We start from the raw sequence: 16,628 nt of genomic DNA, 5'->3' as shown, positions 1-16,628 counted from the left end.
TCAAAATGTAAGGGCAAAATTCCAAACGGGAAGAAAATATTGGGCTTTAATAATATTGATGAGGAGGAGAAATCACGGTATTAAACAAGACAGTATTTCATTTTACGGGTAAAGATTTGACTTTATGTGAACTCTTCTAGGACAAGTTTACGGCAATCTAATACGGAGCTGGGTGGAGAGGAAAGAGAAAACTAAGTACAAACCATCTCCAGGGCGCTCAAACCTGCCATAATCTGCCTAAATTATTGCCTACCCATCTAGATACTGTACGCTCTCACGATCTAAAACAGACAAATGAAAAGAGAAACCAAGTGTTAACAAGAGGATGGCTGATTAATCGATTCGTTTCTGTAAACTAGCAACACAACAACAATGGTCACCGACACCATAAGATTTCTTGGAGGTCAAAGTCGAAATGTGATATTAATTATTGGTAAACAATGTACAACATGCTTTTCACATTTCCATATATATTCTTAAGCTAGTGCAAGACCAGTCACAAAACCAACAATACACACTGAATGATGAAGCAAGTTCAGTCCACAAGATAACATTCACCAACCAACTTCTGTCCAAATTAAATTTCTAATCATTTACATACCATATGCATGGGGGGCAAGGGTTCCCTTGTGGGAAGACAGTGAATTTCACCTTACTAAACCCTACATTTCTTGGACCTGTTGTCCTTTTTTCAACATAAAGTCATTAAGGACATTATGACCAACAACAATCAATACTGCATACAAAACCTAAAGTAAAGCATCAGAAAACAAAATAGTTCACAATTATTGTGTGAAAAATATTCACAGTAAAACAGCTTTAATATAACCTCCATACTTTCTTTTTATGCAAAGAATACTTGTAAGCGCAGTGATAATGTCCAATACATAAGTAGCTTTCACTGTCAAACCACCACAACCATTCACATTTTTTGCTACCAAGTTTTCTCTATATGGTGTTAACGCATCTCACCAGTGCTGCCCTTCTCTTCCATCTTGAGCACTATGTAGTATCTCCAAGTCTACGCTACATACAGAGACATAAGTCTTGCATATCACAACTTGTAATTTTCCAACAGTATACAGCCCCCTTGTTTACCAACAGTCCTCCACTCTGCCTCTTTCTAAATAGCCTCTACACTCTCTTTTCTCTACCCTCTAAACTTTGGAATCACAAACAATCACGTCAGAAATTATCTTTATGCCCTCTAAGGTAGGCCCTTTCTCAACTTTTATCATCTGATACGCCTGCAACTATGAGCATCTCCTGTGATACCATCAGTTACTTTGATACATGGAACTACAATTGCCTTTACACCATGCCCACAGCACCACCTCCCAACTAATATCAAGTTTTATTTATATTTTCAATCCTCTCTTTATTTCACAGTCCCTTTTCTAAAGATCCCAAACCTCTCTCCTCTGATTTTACAGCTGATACCACTCCATTTATGCACTACTTTGTATCCCTACTCTACTGGCATAATATAACAGCCATTAACATAACTCCTGATCCGGTACTGTGATACATAGGGCCATTTGCTTCTTAAGTCTTTCTGATCCTGTATCTTATGGTTTTGTAATTTCCTGCCAACTGTTTGTCGTGGTTTTAAGCCGAATACCTTCTCCAGATCTTCAAACATTAGGCAAAGCTTCTAGCATGGTACTTCTCCCAGAGTTGCCTCAATATACAAACTGGCTTTTTGGTTATTTTCCTGGTATGAAAATGAACTGAAAAACAAAATCAATAACTTTTCCTAACTTCAACCTTTTGTGATGCATCTCCATCATTCTTTTCATACGAAGAATCATCTTTTCCTTCAAATTCTATTTCAACACTGCCATTTCTTTTTGTCCCATTTCATATTTAATGTTTCAATATATACTGCTATGAGGCAGATGACAGGTGTAATTAAGGATACATAAATACTAATTTTATTTACAAATATTTTATACACATACAAAAATCTTTTCCATTTATATCCATGAAAATAAATAAATCCTACAATACACTTCACAATAAAGTTTGCATAATTCAAAAGTATACAATAAAACAATAAAGTCTGAATGTTCTCTGCAATCCATGTCCTGCGGTTTGTTTAAAAATCTGACAATCTCACGCCTAACATTACAACATAGAGCAAATACAAAAGGGCCTCTGGGTAAAAATAAAGAGAAACTAATAACAGAAGTTACAAAGGGAACTATGAGCAGTAAAGGTGGATTAAAAAATCTACTTATAAAAATATGCTACTGAATGTTATCATACTCATCATCCTCTCTCTTTCTCTTCACTGCTGAAGAATCCATTTCTAACTTGACTCCTGAAGCTGAAGAAACATTGACCATGACATTACTCGACACAGTATTGCCACCTGATGACAGCTGGATCTTCGGAGTGCTTCCCCCTGCGGGATTGAAAATGTTCGCGATTAACAAGTAATAAAAGCCTCCAGCATCATTGTCACAACCATCAATGTGCTGATGTCAGGTTTAATCTTTAAGGAGTCAGACATAAAACGAGTTTTCTCCCCTGTCTAAATTCTCATTTGGTCAAGATCTTCATTTCTGATCCTTTTTCAAGATTTTCTGGGTCTTCCTTGTGGTCTAATGCGTTACGAAAAATACTTTTCACTGCTAGACAAATTCATCCTAAAATTCAAGGAATTAAAAATCCATTCTCTTTCTATTAATGTCACTATATCTTCACTGCAGCTTAATCTCTTGTTTGCTTCATTAATTTAAATCAAGTATTGAGAAGACAGGAAAAAACTAGGAAGGTAATTCCAATTATTTTAGTGCATTATATAGAGTAACCACTGTAAATACTATACTCTATCTGGCAAACGTTCCTGTCTTCTAAATTCTTGCTTTAACCATCTTCTCTTAGTAATCTGATTGTTCCTGATCCTTCTAAAATGTCCTCTCCTGATTCTTTGCTTGCTGGGTCCACAAGTTCTTGCATCATTAGAATACTAACATGAGAAGTGGCCCACACTGAAATCCTGCATGATTCAGCTGTAATGCTTTCTGCCCTGAGCTTTTTACCCATTCCTTTTGGTTCCTTCCCACCTAACTGTTTAGCTTCACCTTGCTCGAATTTTCACCTACGATTGAAGGCCAAACCCTTTAGGGTAAGCCAAAAGATAGCCAGGTATGACTAAGTGGTCTCATTCAATAATAATCCATGAGGAATGTGGAGAACTGGAAACAGCATTTGTTACATTTCCAACTTTAATTAATAATTTCTGTCTAATAATAATTTGCAATAGTCCTGAAGAAAGATGACGGCTCTGATACTTACAAATTTTAATATCTCGTAAGACCTTGAACTTCTACTAAACCCCCTTCCTCACTGAACTTCTACTAACCCCCTTCCTCAAACACAATGAATCCAATTCAGTTCGCTCAGACTGCTGGTACGGAACATACCACTAATCTGACCTACAGGGGACCTTCTTGATATTATAAAACATGTGATAAAGTCTACAACAAAGCTCAGTAGTTGAAACCATCCCTCTTCCTCTAAAAACTAAATTCTATGACATACCTCTTCCCCTAAAAAAATTCTATGACATAATCACTGTTGTTAAAAGCTCATCTCCTCCTATGTTTATATAACAGAATATAGAATTTAGGCCAAAGGCCAATTGCTGGGACCTAGAGGTCATTCAGTGCTGAAACGGAAATTGACAGTAAAAAGGTATGAAAGGTGTAACAGGATAAAAACCTCGCAGTTGCACTATGAAACAATTGATAGGAGAGGGTGGACAATACGATGGAAGACAGAGAATATGAATGGAGGTACAGTAAACTGAATGAAAGGGGTTGCAGCTAGGGGCCAAAAGGATGCTGCAAGGAACCTTAAGTAATGCCTACAGTGCATCGCATGTGGTACACTGACGGCGCTACCCCTCTATGGGGCCTCCATGTTAATGGCCAACACTAAGTCTTAAAAATTACTTGAAACTTGTCTCTAAGAAATCACATACTATACTTCAAAATGCATTATGGTTCTTCAAAAGAAACTTTTTGGTATCATATCAAATTTTTTACCTTAATACCACCTCCTACTGCTCCTATTGCTGTGTAAATCAAGGTCAAAAAGACCACTGGTTACATTTTTAGACTAAAACAAGGCTGGCCTATAGGATTTGTTCTTGAAATATAGGTGGCAATTGGAGCAAGGAAGCTGAAAGGGTTGGACAGCTAAGTAAGAAAAGACCTAGGGTAACAGATGTAAAGAACTTTAGTATATTAACTTCTACAGTGTTCCCTGTATGACACCCTGAAAGAGTCCAACTGCCTCATATCACTTTGGTCATTTAGAAGAATGCATGACAACTGAAGTGTCTAATCTTTTTGCTCCTTCATATGACTGAATGAGAGGGAACTCATCTAATCAACACTTGCCATTACAACCCTGTGAATCCAAGGCTCTTTATAGCAAAATGTTCTTGTGATCTCTTTCCTACATGTACAGTAATATTTCAGCTAACATTCTACATAACAATATTACAAAAGTCCCTACTCGTCTCAGGCAATTTGTCCAATTTGCTGCTCAAAACCTGAATTATACTTTCAATTTCCCTGATATCAATAATCATGCATTTATCAAGAAGAGAGGATATCAACTTTTAAGTTTGGGCATTCTTCTTGCATTTCCTTCAAGTCTGATAATGGCATTAATTTGACGTTCCTATCAGCCTTCGAATAAAACAATGCCAAACTCTCAATGGGGAAATGTATAACAAATGGCAAACATATATGAATGGCTTGCCAATAAGCATCTAATTACACAATGCTTTTCTTACATATCTGTTGCCACCCAGCAGACTCATGAACTACAGATGTATTGTAACAGTGATTTATATAAAATACTGTATGGCAGAGGAAAGAAGCTGTGGTTAGATGTACAATATCATAAAAAAATGAAAAATGTAGCATCAATATAGTGACTCCACCATATATAAACTCAAAAGGGGTTAAATCACAAACCTATAAATAAAATGTAAAAAAGAAAGAATTATTCATTATTTTCTTACCTACACATTGCATTACCTCAAAAATCATTCACAAACCAAATAAGGCTCATTTCAATACCAAATTGTAAACTGGAAAATGGATGGATTTAGGTATTTTGAATAATATTGTACTAAAATAATATGCAAAACTTAAGCTATTATAACATAAAACATATCTTGCATACAAACTCTCATGTAACTTCTGTCTTGCAGAGGTTAATTTCCCTTGAAGACAATGGAAAGCTTAGAGGGCCCTGACCTCATACACCAGCCTCTTCTGAATTACGCTGCAGAATGACCTGTCTCAACCAGTAAGAAATGGTGTCCTTGAAAAAATATTTAGTCCACTAATGCTTTGACCAAAAAACTCTGAAACCCTAGTCTCTTGTGTGCCTGATTCTTTTGAGGCAGTGTTGGATGGCTCTCAAAAGAAGGGGAAGGAGGTTGTTGCATCATTTTAAGCCAAAGCTAAGACAAAAAATAGAGCAGTGGTAGGATCCTGGGTATTAACCGTCTGAATTTTTAAGATGCACTCAGAAGTAAGGAACAGACCCACTGGCGACCTCCCTTCGGTATTAGTGACTGTGATGGATTTGTCCACCCAAACTTCTGACAACTTTGCCTTCTAAAGACTTGGCAAAGGACAATGATTCTTCAATGTGGTCAGGTGAGCTAAAAGAGATTGCCACTACTTTGTTCGAGGACTTTGTTGGTGATGAAAGTCTTGGATAACTACTAGCAGCCTTGAAATCCAGGTACACATGAAAGTGATGTGAACAGTAGTTACTAACTTCTGATGGGCCAGAACATACATGAACAATACTTCTTCTGTCTTCAAGACTTCTTAAGTTACATGTCTTGGGCATTTGAACTGCAAATGAGGGTTCTATGCAATTGACAAGTTTGGCTGGAATAAATCACAGTTAATCATTTGATATGTTGACAAGTCTATGGTAGCTACATTTGACTTTGGTACAAATTTTACTTCAATGGTGTTATTCCCTATGCTGCAGTATTGTACTTTTATTCTAACTTTGAAACTAACAATGGCTGCATTTAAAAAAAAAATGAACAACAGTTGCCAATTTCAAAAATGTTCTCATGGGTGGTAGTTGTTCTAAGCACTGCAAAAATGTAGTCTTCCAGAATCAAGTATACTGTAATTTTTCCTCACATTCAAAATACTGATTTAGCCAGCAAATACAAAAGAAACATGTGTGACAAATATGTGTCTTGCCCATCTTTTTCAATGAATTGCTAAATTCTGCACTTATCCTTCCCTTCTGCTAACTGTACCCAATATCAAACTGCATTATCCTCATCCAGTAATGTTGGTCATGAGAGTTAATCTGCATGGGTATCCAATGTCAAATTAAGTGTCTTGTATGCAAAGCTTCTGCCATTCTAATTTTCAAATTACAGAAATTTTCATGAAAATTTCATGAACCTAAGCACTGCATCAGTTTTTCGATGTTAAAGACAGATCACTGTTCAAGTGGCTAATATGAGTCTACTTGAATTTAGGGTAATTTGTCTGACAAATATTCCATCTCATATCACAACTTTTAATTATACTCTTTCCATGACTTTTCTACAAATGCTATTTCATCCTCCACTCCCACAGTCTTGCACCACCCACAAGGACAATTGTTCTCACATTTACTCTCCGGAAATCAGTATCTTCCAAATTACATGGTTCAGTAATACTAATCTTTGAAATTCTTTTGCTGCTTCCTCACTTAACAGGCAGGTCTTACATTTCCTTCATGGTTAAACCCACTCTTCAACCTCCTTTTTCTTATTTTCTCCATGCCTGGGCAACCAGCCCAATGAGAGCTAAATAAATCAGTCCAGTGGCTTGGTTAAACTACTGAATACAGTAATAATAATCTGGACCTGGCCTGGAATAGGAAATACATAGGAAATTAGGAAATAAAAACACCTTCAGTAAGACTAATGGATTGTAAAACTAACACTTACCAGGAGGACCAGGAGTAACCTTGAAGATGGGTCTGTTGACACTGACAATCTTCTGGGTTGGACCAGAGGCAATTCCAGTTGCTGGTTTTTGTACTAAAGTTACTGCTTGCGTATTGCCAGTTTTAGTTGCCACCATGGATATTGTGGGTTTGATGGGCGTCGCTGCAATTTTCATTCCAGGACCAGCGCCTCCGAGGCTAATGCGGGCGTTGCCCCCACCCAAGCTATTGGACATGTTCAATTTCTGCAAAATAAGGTAAGCGTGTTAACAAAATGAAACTAAAATTACTGTTTTCACTGGGAGAAGATTTACGACTTATGGAATAGACTCAATCTTTTGTCTAATTATTTCCATTTCAAATGAATTTCCCTGTACAGTATACAGAAAAATAATTTTATCATGTACAGTACAGTCTAAAAATCCTCATTACCTTTTCTGTAACAGCTGATAAGAATACATAATGGTTATTACCATTTCCTTTACTACTTGCTTAAAGCACAGTAAACTGACAGTACTTTAAAAAGACTCACAGAAAATATACCTGAAGTTTAAAAGAAAGATTCTAATACTCTAGACAATAAAACCTGACATTATGATTACCTTTTTAGATAGCTTCACCCTATAATTACAGGCAGACAGGCAATACCGATCTGGTGGTAACCGAATTCCATGTTGATTGGCTTTGATTGGTGGGAGTGGATTTGAGTTTCTAGTTCTTGCCAACTCGAGCAACAGCTGGAAGGAAATAAAAAAATTCAAAAACACAGTACAGTACATAAATATTTAAATAAAGTCAAAATTTTAAACAATAACTTCGACCTTCATTAAAATATAACTTTGATATTGCATATTATACAAATCACAATTTCTAAGCCTTGGACTACTACTAAATGCTGGAACGAATCATTTCAAAATTACAAGCTGCTAATTGAGAAATGTATCTACATAGACAATTATGGATCCTGGAACTGCCAAGGGCTCCAAGGATAATTAGGATATGTAGGATATGAAGTAAAAAAAGAGCAAGTCAAGTCGAGATCACCTATTTTCCACAAAGATGACTCTGATGGAGCTTCAGGCATGTCAATGATTTCCCTACTAAAATAAACATAAAATGGCAACATTAAGATGATTTACATTTTTCCTTAGACATACAACCTGGAGTCTTCCATATATCTTCACTGAAAGCTGTTCTGGTTGTTGAAGCTTGGTGACAAGGTACAGTAGTTAACTAGCAAGTTGTGAGTGAGAGGAAGGGGGAAAACACCCATTCACTCAGTAAACAGTGGCTACTTTTTTGTTTGGCAATGGCGACAAATGCAGGGCTTGTCAGCTGTGGGAATGGATTAAAGAATAAGTTGTATAGTTCCCGTGAGAATATAAACCCTGTCTTTCATAGGGAGACTCACCTGTAGAGCCTGGAATATGTAATGCCATATTTTGTTTGTTACCTTAGTCTTAGCAAATAGAACTTTTGGTTCTCCATAATCCCAGATAATCATGAACTAACCCCAACTCCACAGTCACCAATTAGAGTCTGACATTTTGTCTGAGGGTACTCTCCCACAGAGCATGGGGAGAACAAGCAGATAATCATCCCAGGAGCAGGAGCAGGGGTTACAGAAGGAACAGAATAGGGATCAGGAAATGAAAACAACAGTGCTATCCTCTGCAGACACTGACAGCACCTTCTTCACCTTCTCGCTCCTCAATCCGTAATAGTTTTACTGGACAGCACTCGGGAGAGATTCCATGCAGTTTAAAATGACATGCACACCTGACCAGTGAAAATAAGTCAACAGATACTGGAGACATAAATCTAGCACAAACTTGTTCAAACCCTGAGCATCTACACTGATCATTCTTTCTATGAGAAGAATTACCAGGTACCATCATTCTAACCAGTCAAAATCAAACAAAAGTCATCAACAATTCAACCATGGAAATACTTAGTAAAGCTTCACTAACAGCCACAATGAGAGAAGCAAATGACAGCTGAAGAAAATGTAGATGGTGTTTGCTGGGCAATTAGGTGGTTCCCCACCCCCTTATTCACTTATTCGTTAACAAGCTTCAAATATTGAACCAGCTTTCATCATAGGTATAACCAAATAAAATATAAAGGTTTTTATTCTCGTAAGAACAAATTATGATGATAGTCAAATAAAATTCAAGTAATTTAGTACAAAAAAAAAAAAAAAAATTGTTGTTGACTCACATCACGAGGTGGTGGAGATGTAAAGGACTTTTCCATTTGTAAGAGAACTGCCAGTTTTACATCATCCATTTCTATGGTCTTTGTTTTCTTTGCATAATTTGCATAAACTCTAGCATCGTCCAATATCTGGGACACATAACCTGTACCAAATAGAGAAATGAGAAAAACTATAATACATATAATACAGTACATCTACAAACAATTAAACAAGTGATCCTGAAATCTACTCAAAAGTTCTCATTCCAAACTTTATCAACTTTCATCAATTTTTTTTTTTTTGTGAAAATGCAATACAGTAATGCAATTCTATCATGACTATAGCTAATCTTAGCACATAAAAATAAGCCACAAAATAATGACCGTTCATGTAGCATCAAGACCAGGTTAGCCAAAAGGTTAGCAGAGGTGTGAGAACCCTAACACCATTGGTACTTTTCCCTTTTTCTTCACCACAGACACATCATATTTGGCAGCTCATCATTGTTGAGTTACAGGTCCAACCAAATGCAGTTTGGAACAAAGCCAAAGCAACTGACCTTATGGTTCCTGCTTTGGTAGCTGAGTAAGAAATCCACTCTGCAAGAAGCTATCCCACAGACTGATCTGTGTGATGATGCTGTAAGCAAAGTAAGGCATTTTGAGGACATTGAGAAAGATACTAAATGGTAATTTGTCGCTTCTTTTAAATTCTGGTGGTCAGACTTTGTTGTAATGGAATGACGCAATGTTTTCCCTTGGCAAGAAAACACAACAGAGGGGTTACGCTTAGCCTACTTGGGAAAGAAGGGGGAGGGGGATTCCTAAAGGGGAGAGCAACGCCCTTTCCAAACCAGCCAGGTAAGCGCATCGGATCAAAGGTGAGGTTAGGCAAGGTAGGTCTGGTTAGGTCATATTCGCTCTGATATGCCTACTACAGTTGCAGGGTAGCCTAAGCCAGACCACATGACCCCTCCATCTACACTGGTTCCAAGGACTTGTCCACCTATGTCACATTAGGCTGGTTAGGTAAGATTAGGATACAGTACTGTATAATGAGATTTGGGCCTACAGCCTACTAAGTCAGGTTAGGAAGGTGGGGATCCCCTAACCAAGCAAGGCCCTAACATGTTAAATTAGGATATGTTAGTCAAGCCTGGATGAAAATTATCCCTGTTTCACTGTTTTGTTCCTAACCAGAAACCTCAGTTCCCCATTATAACAGAGGGCATTTGGGTAAAACTGAAGACTGCTACCGCGGCCTGGTTCCGGTCAGTAGTCGACAGGGGTAGGCCTATTTACCAGATTTTATTTATGTTTTTGCTTACATTTAAGTCTTTTTTTACGATTTTCTCAAAATTCTATGGGTCCAAATCCCCTAAGACATGATTTTGTTTATTTACATTCCCCCTTCATTCCCTTTGTTTCTTTTACAATCTCTGCTTCTGTTAGCAGATACGCTGCTCATTAACTGTTCATTTTTTAATTTTTTCCATGATTCAATAAATATTTGATAAACCTGTGCTGATCTTGACTTTAAGTGAAGCAGTGAATTTGGACCCTAAACTGTAGAATTACCTGTTTGGCTAGGCTATAACCTTAATTATAAAGCATAGCAAATTGTGTAGACCTTGTCTCAAGTCTAGTTTAGGGTAGGACATACAGGTCTAGGCTAGTCCAATCACATAATGTTCGTTTCTGGTCTGAACATCCCATCAAGCACTCTGTCCCTGGTTGTTTCGGCCATAAGTCATTTAGGTCATAACATCCAAAACAACGCAAGACATTGTTTATGTATTTACTCTCATTATTTTATGTTTTATAAACATCCCCAAGGGACTGGTACTGCAACGGTTGTATCTTGTACGGGACAATTGAAAAAAGAAAGAAATATGTCGAAAAATTATGTCTGTCATGTGGACTTGGAGTTCGGACTGGAAACAAACTTTTACTGTCCAATCTGCATCTATGTAACCTAGGCCTGTTAATAAGAGACACAAAAATTAACAAACAATACGATAGTAAGGTACAATAATGTCTACTGTAGCATATGCCTGCAGGTGGGCTAATTTCGTTCCTTAATAAAATCACGGGCAGCACCAGTACCCCGAAATCTGCCGGGCCTAAATCGAGAAGGGGAAATTCAACCAAGACCAAGCCTCTACCTCCACACACCGCTGGACATACAAATACGCCTAAGACCTCATCCTAATCATATCACGAACCTGACTTTACGCCAAAGACCTTATCATTAATATTAAGGACCTGATTTTATCTCTTTTCGAGGTACCGGTACGGCAGCCGAAGTTGGCTGGCCAAAGCAAGCCAAGACGAGTAAGATATGAGCAATTTTTTAACATCACGGCAACATCTGGTTGATTTTAGGTACTTACGGTACGTAAACTCAAGCATCTGATTAATTACGCCCGGTTCGTAGTCCGTTATGCCCATATCCTTGAGGATAGCAGTCATAACTTGCGCCTCTTTCGGCATCGCCTTCGACTCCTTCGCCATTTTGGGTGTTTACTAACGTCGCTGTTGCCAGATGACGAACTGCAGAGAAGCTTCAAAACAGTGTAGCCATATCCATCTGAGTTTTGTTTTTATTATTCTCTAAGATAGTTTATCTGTAGAGAAACCTGTAAGATATTGGGCGCCCACGAGTTAAGGCATATTTATGCATAGTTTTGGATATTGAAAAAGAATTTTCCTCTCCTTTTTTGCGGTATTTGGTCTGTACGGTTGATCTTGAACTCTTGAAGGGCGGCCCCCTCCCCGCCTACACCACCCACGCACGTTATTATCAATAGCTCAGCAGCTGCTGTAATGGGCGTGATTCTTATGTACTGTACAGTACATAATGGTTTTAACGTTCAGGAATAAAGAATTTTGGAAAGATTCGCTGACTTATATACATAAAATGCCCTTGCCTTCGGACACTGCCATAGGAAAGAAGAATGGGGTATACGAGAATCTACTCAAAAAGCTAATTTTAGAAGCATCAGTCAACTATAAAAGATACAGAGGGAAAATAATGAACAACTTCACGTCAGCGTGCTGCAAAGAACTGAGAAAAAAATCGAAGCATCAAAGATTTTGTAGTATCATCCTTTAGCCCATTGTCTGATACATGTTATAAGGGACCAAGAATTGATAAGGCCTCGTCGATTCTTTCGTCTGACACCATATCGTGATTATTACGTTTAGCATTGATGTTTGTTTCTTTACGGATCATTTTAACACCCTTCCTAATAATTAACGATCTAGGTCAAATTTAATATGAAAATCTACTTCATTAGGATGACTTGAGGGCCACTCGTAAGTCTTAATTAACCAGCCAAACAGATGCTCTGAGCGGATCCTGACTTAGACTCAATAGACCCATAACATCAAGATATCTTGAAGAACCTGTGCATGACTTGCAAGAATGCTTGTATCGGATACAAAACCTCTGCTATTTAAATAAAATCCTGAGTCAATAAAATGATTCCTTATCAATTTTTCTAGTGGGAAACAGCATTCAAAATACGTACTTTCCTTTCGGTGCTTGCGTTCTTATATGAAACGATTTCTATAAACGAACCAATACCAAATTATTTACGCCGCGCGATGTTTGGTTGCCCCAATATTATGAACAGCTGCAACAATACGATACCCTGCAGTCTTGACATGTCTTATTATATTTAATAGCAATACGTTAACGCCTGACTGGTCAAAATAATTAGGTTGGTTCCAATGTCCAATAAAGCCTTGCAACATAAATACATCCTTACCTTTTTCATAATTAATTGCTAATGCAATTTTCCACCTTCTTGCAGTCGCAAATATCTCTAAGACATATATAATTTACACCTATTATTGATAACAATGAAGCAATATCCTCATTGTTCCATTCACTTACTTTTGCCTCGTGTCCTTAAAAAGATACAATGCACCTATTTGTAAAAGGAGAAGGGATTTTTCTTTTTTTCAGACACATTCATAAGTCAGTGGGCATTTACAGAGTATTTAGATCGTCCGATCTGCATTCTGAAAGTTCTCCGAATATTTACTGATAAAATTCATCCTCCTAAAACGCCCAGCCTTAATAATTATTATTATTATTATTTTTTTTTTTTTCATTCTGAGAGCGTGTCTGCCAAACCAACCTTCCCCTCAAGGAAAGGAAATTTCTGTTTGCACGAGTGTCTTCATTTGAAAGAGGAATATTATAACAGAATTAATTACATAGACACATAATATGCCTGGCAGTCCAAGAGGATGAATTTTGTCAGTAAATATTCGAAGAACCTTCAAGATGCAGATCTGATGACCTCAATACTCTGTGAATTTTCATTAACTTACGAATGTTTCTAAAAAACACTGGAAGTCATATATATATATATATATATATATATATATATATATATATATATATATATATATATATATATATATATATATATATATATATATCCTGACTCACATCGAGATCGAACGCTTGCCTTTCAACTGAAACACCCGGGTTTGATCCCGATGTGAGTCAGAAATTTATTTCTGTTACACACGTGATTGTGCGTTGATTATTTATAATATATGTATATACACATCACACACTACATTCATGTGAATACAGAATACATTCATACATCAACCGTACAAGTATATGTTTACTATAAGCATACGTGTCTTTAAATGTATTCAAATATACAAGTGTAATTAAATATACAAGTGTAAATACTTGCACACACATACATATATACACACAGCCCGCACACCAATAAACATGTAAGCATATGTGAATAAACATTTCATTATATATTACTTGTTACTTAGACTAAGTCTATCTGTAACAGCCAAAATGGCTTCTTAACTTCTTGATTTCTTCACACTTTTTCGAGATTCGTTTCGGAATCACTGTTTGTTGTGAAAAGTAACAAGTGAAAAATGCGCCGAAGTTTCTTCGGCGCAATCGCGTTTTCTGTACAGCCACCAAATACAGAGCTATCTTTCAGTGGTCTCAGTATAACGCTGTATGAACAGCGGCCCATGAAACTTTAACCACTGCCCGGTGGTGGCCTGTCCTATACCGTTGCCAGAGGCACGATTATGGCTAACTTTAACCTTAAATAAAATAAAAACTACTGAGGCTAGAGGGCTGCACTTTGGTATGTTTGATGACCGGAGGGTGGATGATCAAAATACCAATTTGCAGCCCTCTAGCCTCAGTGCGTTTTAGATCTGAGGGAGGACAGAAAAAGTGCGGACAGACAAAGCTCATCTTCCAGTGGTCAGATTCGAACTCGCGCACGTTCGTTCGTTATGCTAATGCAAAATGAAGTGACGCTGCGACGTCCCGTTCTGAAAATGACCAGGCAATGACGATTATGTAAAATGACAAACTGTTATGGAAAATGACCAAGCAATGAACATTACGCAAAATATCCAAGCAATGGCTATTAGACAAAGTAGCCAAGCAATGGCTAATAGACAAAGTGTCAAAGTAATGGCTTTTTTGACACAGCGACCAAGCACTGGCTATCAGACAAAGTGACCAAGCAATGGCTATCAAAGTGGCCAAGTAATGGCTATTAGACAAAGTGTCAAAGTAATAACTTTTTGACACAGCGACCAAGCAATGGCTATCAAACAAAGTGGCCAAGTAATGGCTACTTGACAAAATGACCAAGCAATGGCTATTCGACAAAGTGACGAAGCAAATGGGTATCAAACAAAGTGGCCAAGTAATGGCTATTTGACAAAATGACCAAGTAATGGCTATTAGACAAAGCGACCAAGCAATGGCTATTAGACCGAGTGACAAACTACTGGCTATTAGACAAAGTGACAAAGCAACGGCTATCAGACAAAGCGACCAAGTACTGGCCATTTGACAAAATCATCAAACAGGCAAACATGAGCCAATGTGCAAAATGGACGAACGAAGTCCATTAAGCAAAATGACAAAAGAAAAACGAGTGAAAAAAACAAACACGCTCAAGAAATTAAATTACGAAAAAGTAAAAAAAAAAAATAATAATAAAACATCCACTTAGGTAGATCCTCTGAATCTCCCCGGTGCCATACTCTGAATCACCCTCCTTTTTACGTCACCGATAATCACCGAGTCGTCACAGCGGAAGCATCGCTAATGGGCCACGCGACAGTACTAAAAAAAAAAAAAAAAAAAAAAAAAAAAAAAACCGATGCGAAAAAAAAAAAAACCCGATGCGACAAATCAAAGCGACCATCAGAGGCAGATGTGGAATAAAAAAAGACAGGTAAAAAAAAAAGGACAGGTAAATATACCCATACGAAAACAGCTAAAAAACCCACCAGTTTTTTCTCATTTGCACTAAAATCCCCGAGCGTAATTTTTATGCTGTTTCCTGTCGGTGGGGAATGGCAGAAAAAATCGTTTGAAATCGGCCGAAAAATCGGTTGAAATTGACTGCGTTTGACAGTGGCCATTCCGGTCAGATTTGGTGGAGTATAAGCAAATTTTTGCTGGCGGAGAAATTGAAATGTACTGGGAATGCAAAAACACACACACACACACACACACACACACACACACACATATATATATATATATATATATATATATATATATATATATATATATATATATATATATATATATATATATATATATATATATATATACTTTCAATATGGGAACCAGAGATTTCCTACTATCGTCCACCTGAATTCTCTCCACACTTCCGTTTTCCATAGAACCTAACAAACTCCCTTTATTTGCGAGGTAACTCGACAGGTTCCTCTAATACGGCTGCCCAAGGAAATTATTACTTTTCCAAGTTGGGGAAAAAAAACTGACATAAAAATGATTGAATTTCTAAAGAGGTTTTCGTATCTGATACGACTCATTGTCCAGAAAAATTAACAGAATATCAAGACACTGCACCAATTAAATAAGGCTTAACAAAAATGACGCCAAAGAAATCGAAATCCCTTTAAAAATAAATAAAAATTGAAGTTTTTCTGTATGTCAAATGTCTGGGGTCACACCAGCTGTCAGTACTGACATCTCGTCCAAAACACAGTCGTGATTTTTTCACCAATACCTGCCACTTCTAGTCACATATTGCTCTGGTACAGTCAAGACGCTACCAGTAGCGACTGCAGGGTGTAACGGCGCTGCTGATTGTTTATCGTTTATAGTGTTATTATAGAAATGAACACACAGTTGCTATAGCAATCAACTTTTATAGTGTCTGAATCAAAGTGTCCAGTCAGGTGTTAAACATTATCATTTTCTGTATTTCCCTTTACCTCCTCTTACTTCTTCCTAATGGACACTATACTCTCTGGAAGCTTGAATTTCAAGTCAATGGCACCTGTGGTGGGCTTGTTCCATATGAATAGGTTTCATCTTCTAAAAAAAATAATAATAATAAGAATAGCCTCCTACTGACAAATTCTGAGGG

General features: G+C 37.3%; 1 protein-coding gene across 1 annotated transcript; it reads right to left on the bottom strand.

The window, feature by feature from the left end:
- Positions 1–1,922: 1,922 nt before the first annotated feature.
- Positions 1,923–11,749, bottom strand: Taf9 (TBP-associated factor 9). Its single transcript, XM_067090412.1, has 5 exons — positions 11,592–11,749; positions 9,223–9,362; positions 7,605–7,739; positions 7,004–7,247; positions 1,923–2,407 (listed from the first exon to the last, which is right to left on the bottom strand). Exons 1-5 carry the CDS (start codon positions 11,710–11,712, stop codon positions 2,250–2,252), a joined length of 798 nt encoding a protein of 265 aa, XP_066946513.1. The 5' UTR covers positions 11,713–11,749; the 3' UTR covers positions 1,923–2,249.
- Between the last annotated feature and the right edge of the window lie 4,879 nt (positions 11,750–16,628).

This window comes from Macrobrachium rosenbergii, chromosome 47, assembly GCF_040412425.1.
Source record: "Macrobrachium rosenbergii isolate ZJJX-2024 chromosome 47, ASM4041242v1, whole genome shotgun sequence".
NCBI lineage: Eukaryota > Metazoa > Arthropoda > Malacostraca > Decapoda > Palaemonidae > Macrobrachium > Macrobrachium rosenbergii.
The sequence above is the reverse complement of the archived record's forward strand: the minus strand, read 5'-3'. Positions and strand labels throughout refer to the sequence as shown.

What these genes read in the sequence shown, in the direction of transcription:
- Taf9 (XM_067090412.1), bottom strand. Translation starts at nt 11,712, where the DNA reads ATGGCGAAGGAGTCGAAGGCGATGCCGAAAGAGGCGCAAGTTATGACT. An exon ending in CATCTCCACCACCTCGTGAT is followed by an intron (nt 7,740 to 9,222) that starts GTGAGTCAACAA and finishes ATTTCCTTCCAG; the next exon opens with CTGTTGCTCGAGTTGGCAAG. An exon ending in GGTTACTCCTGGTCCTCCTG is followed by an intron (nt 2,408 to 7,003) that starts GTAAGTGTTAGT and finishes TCAATCCCGCAG; the next exon opens with GGGGAAGCACTCCGAAGATC.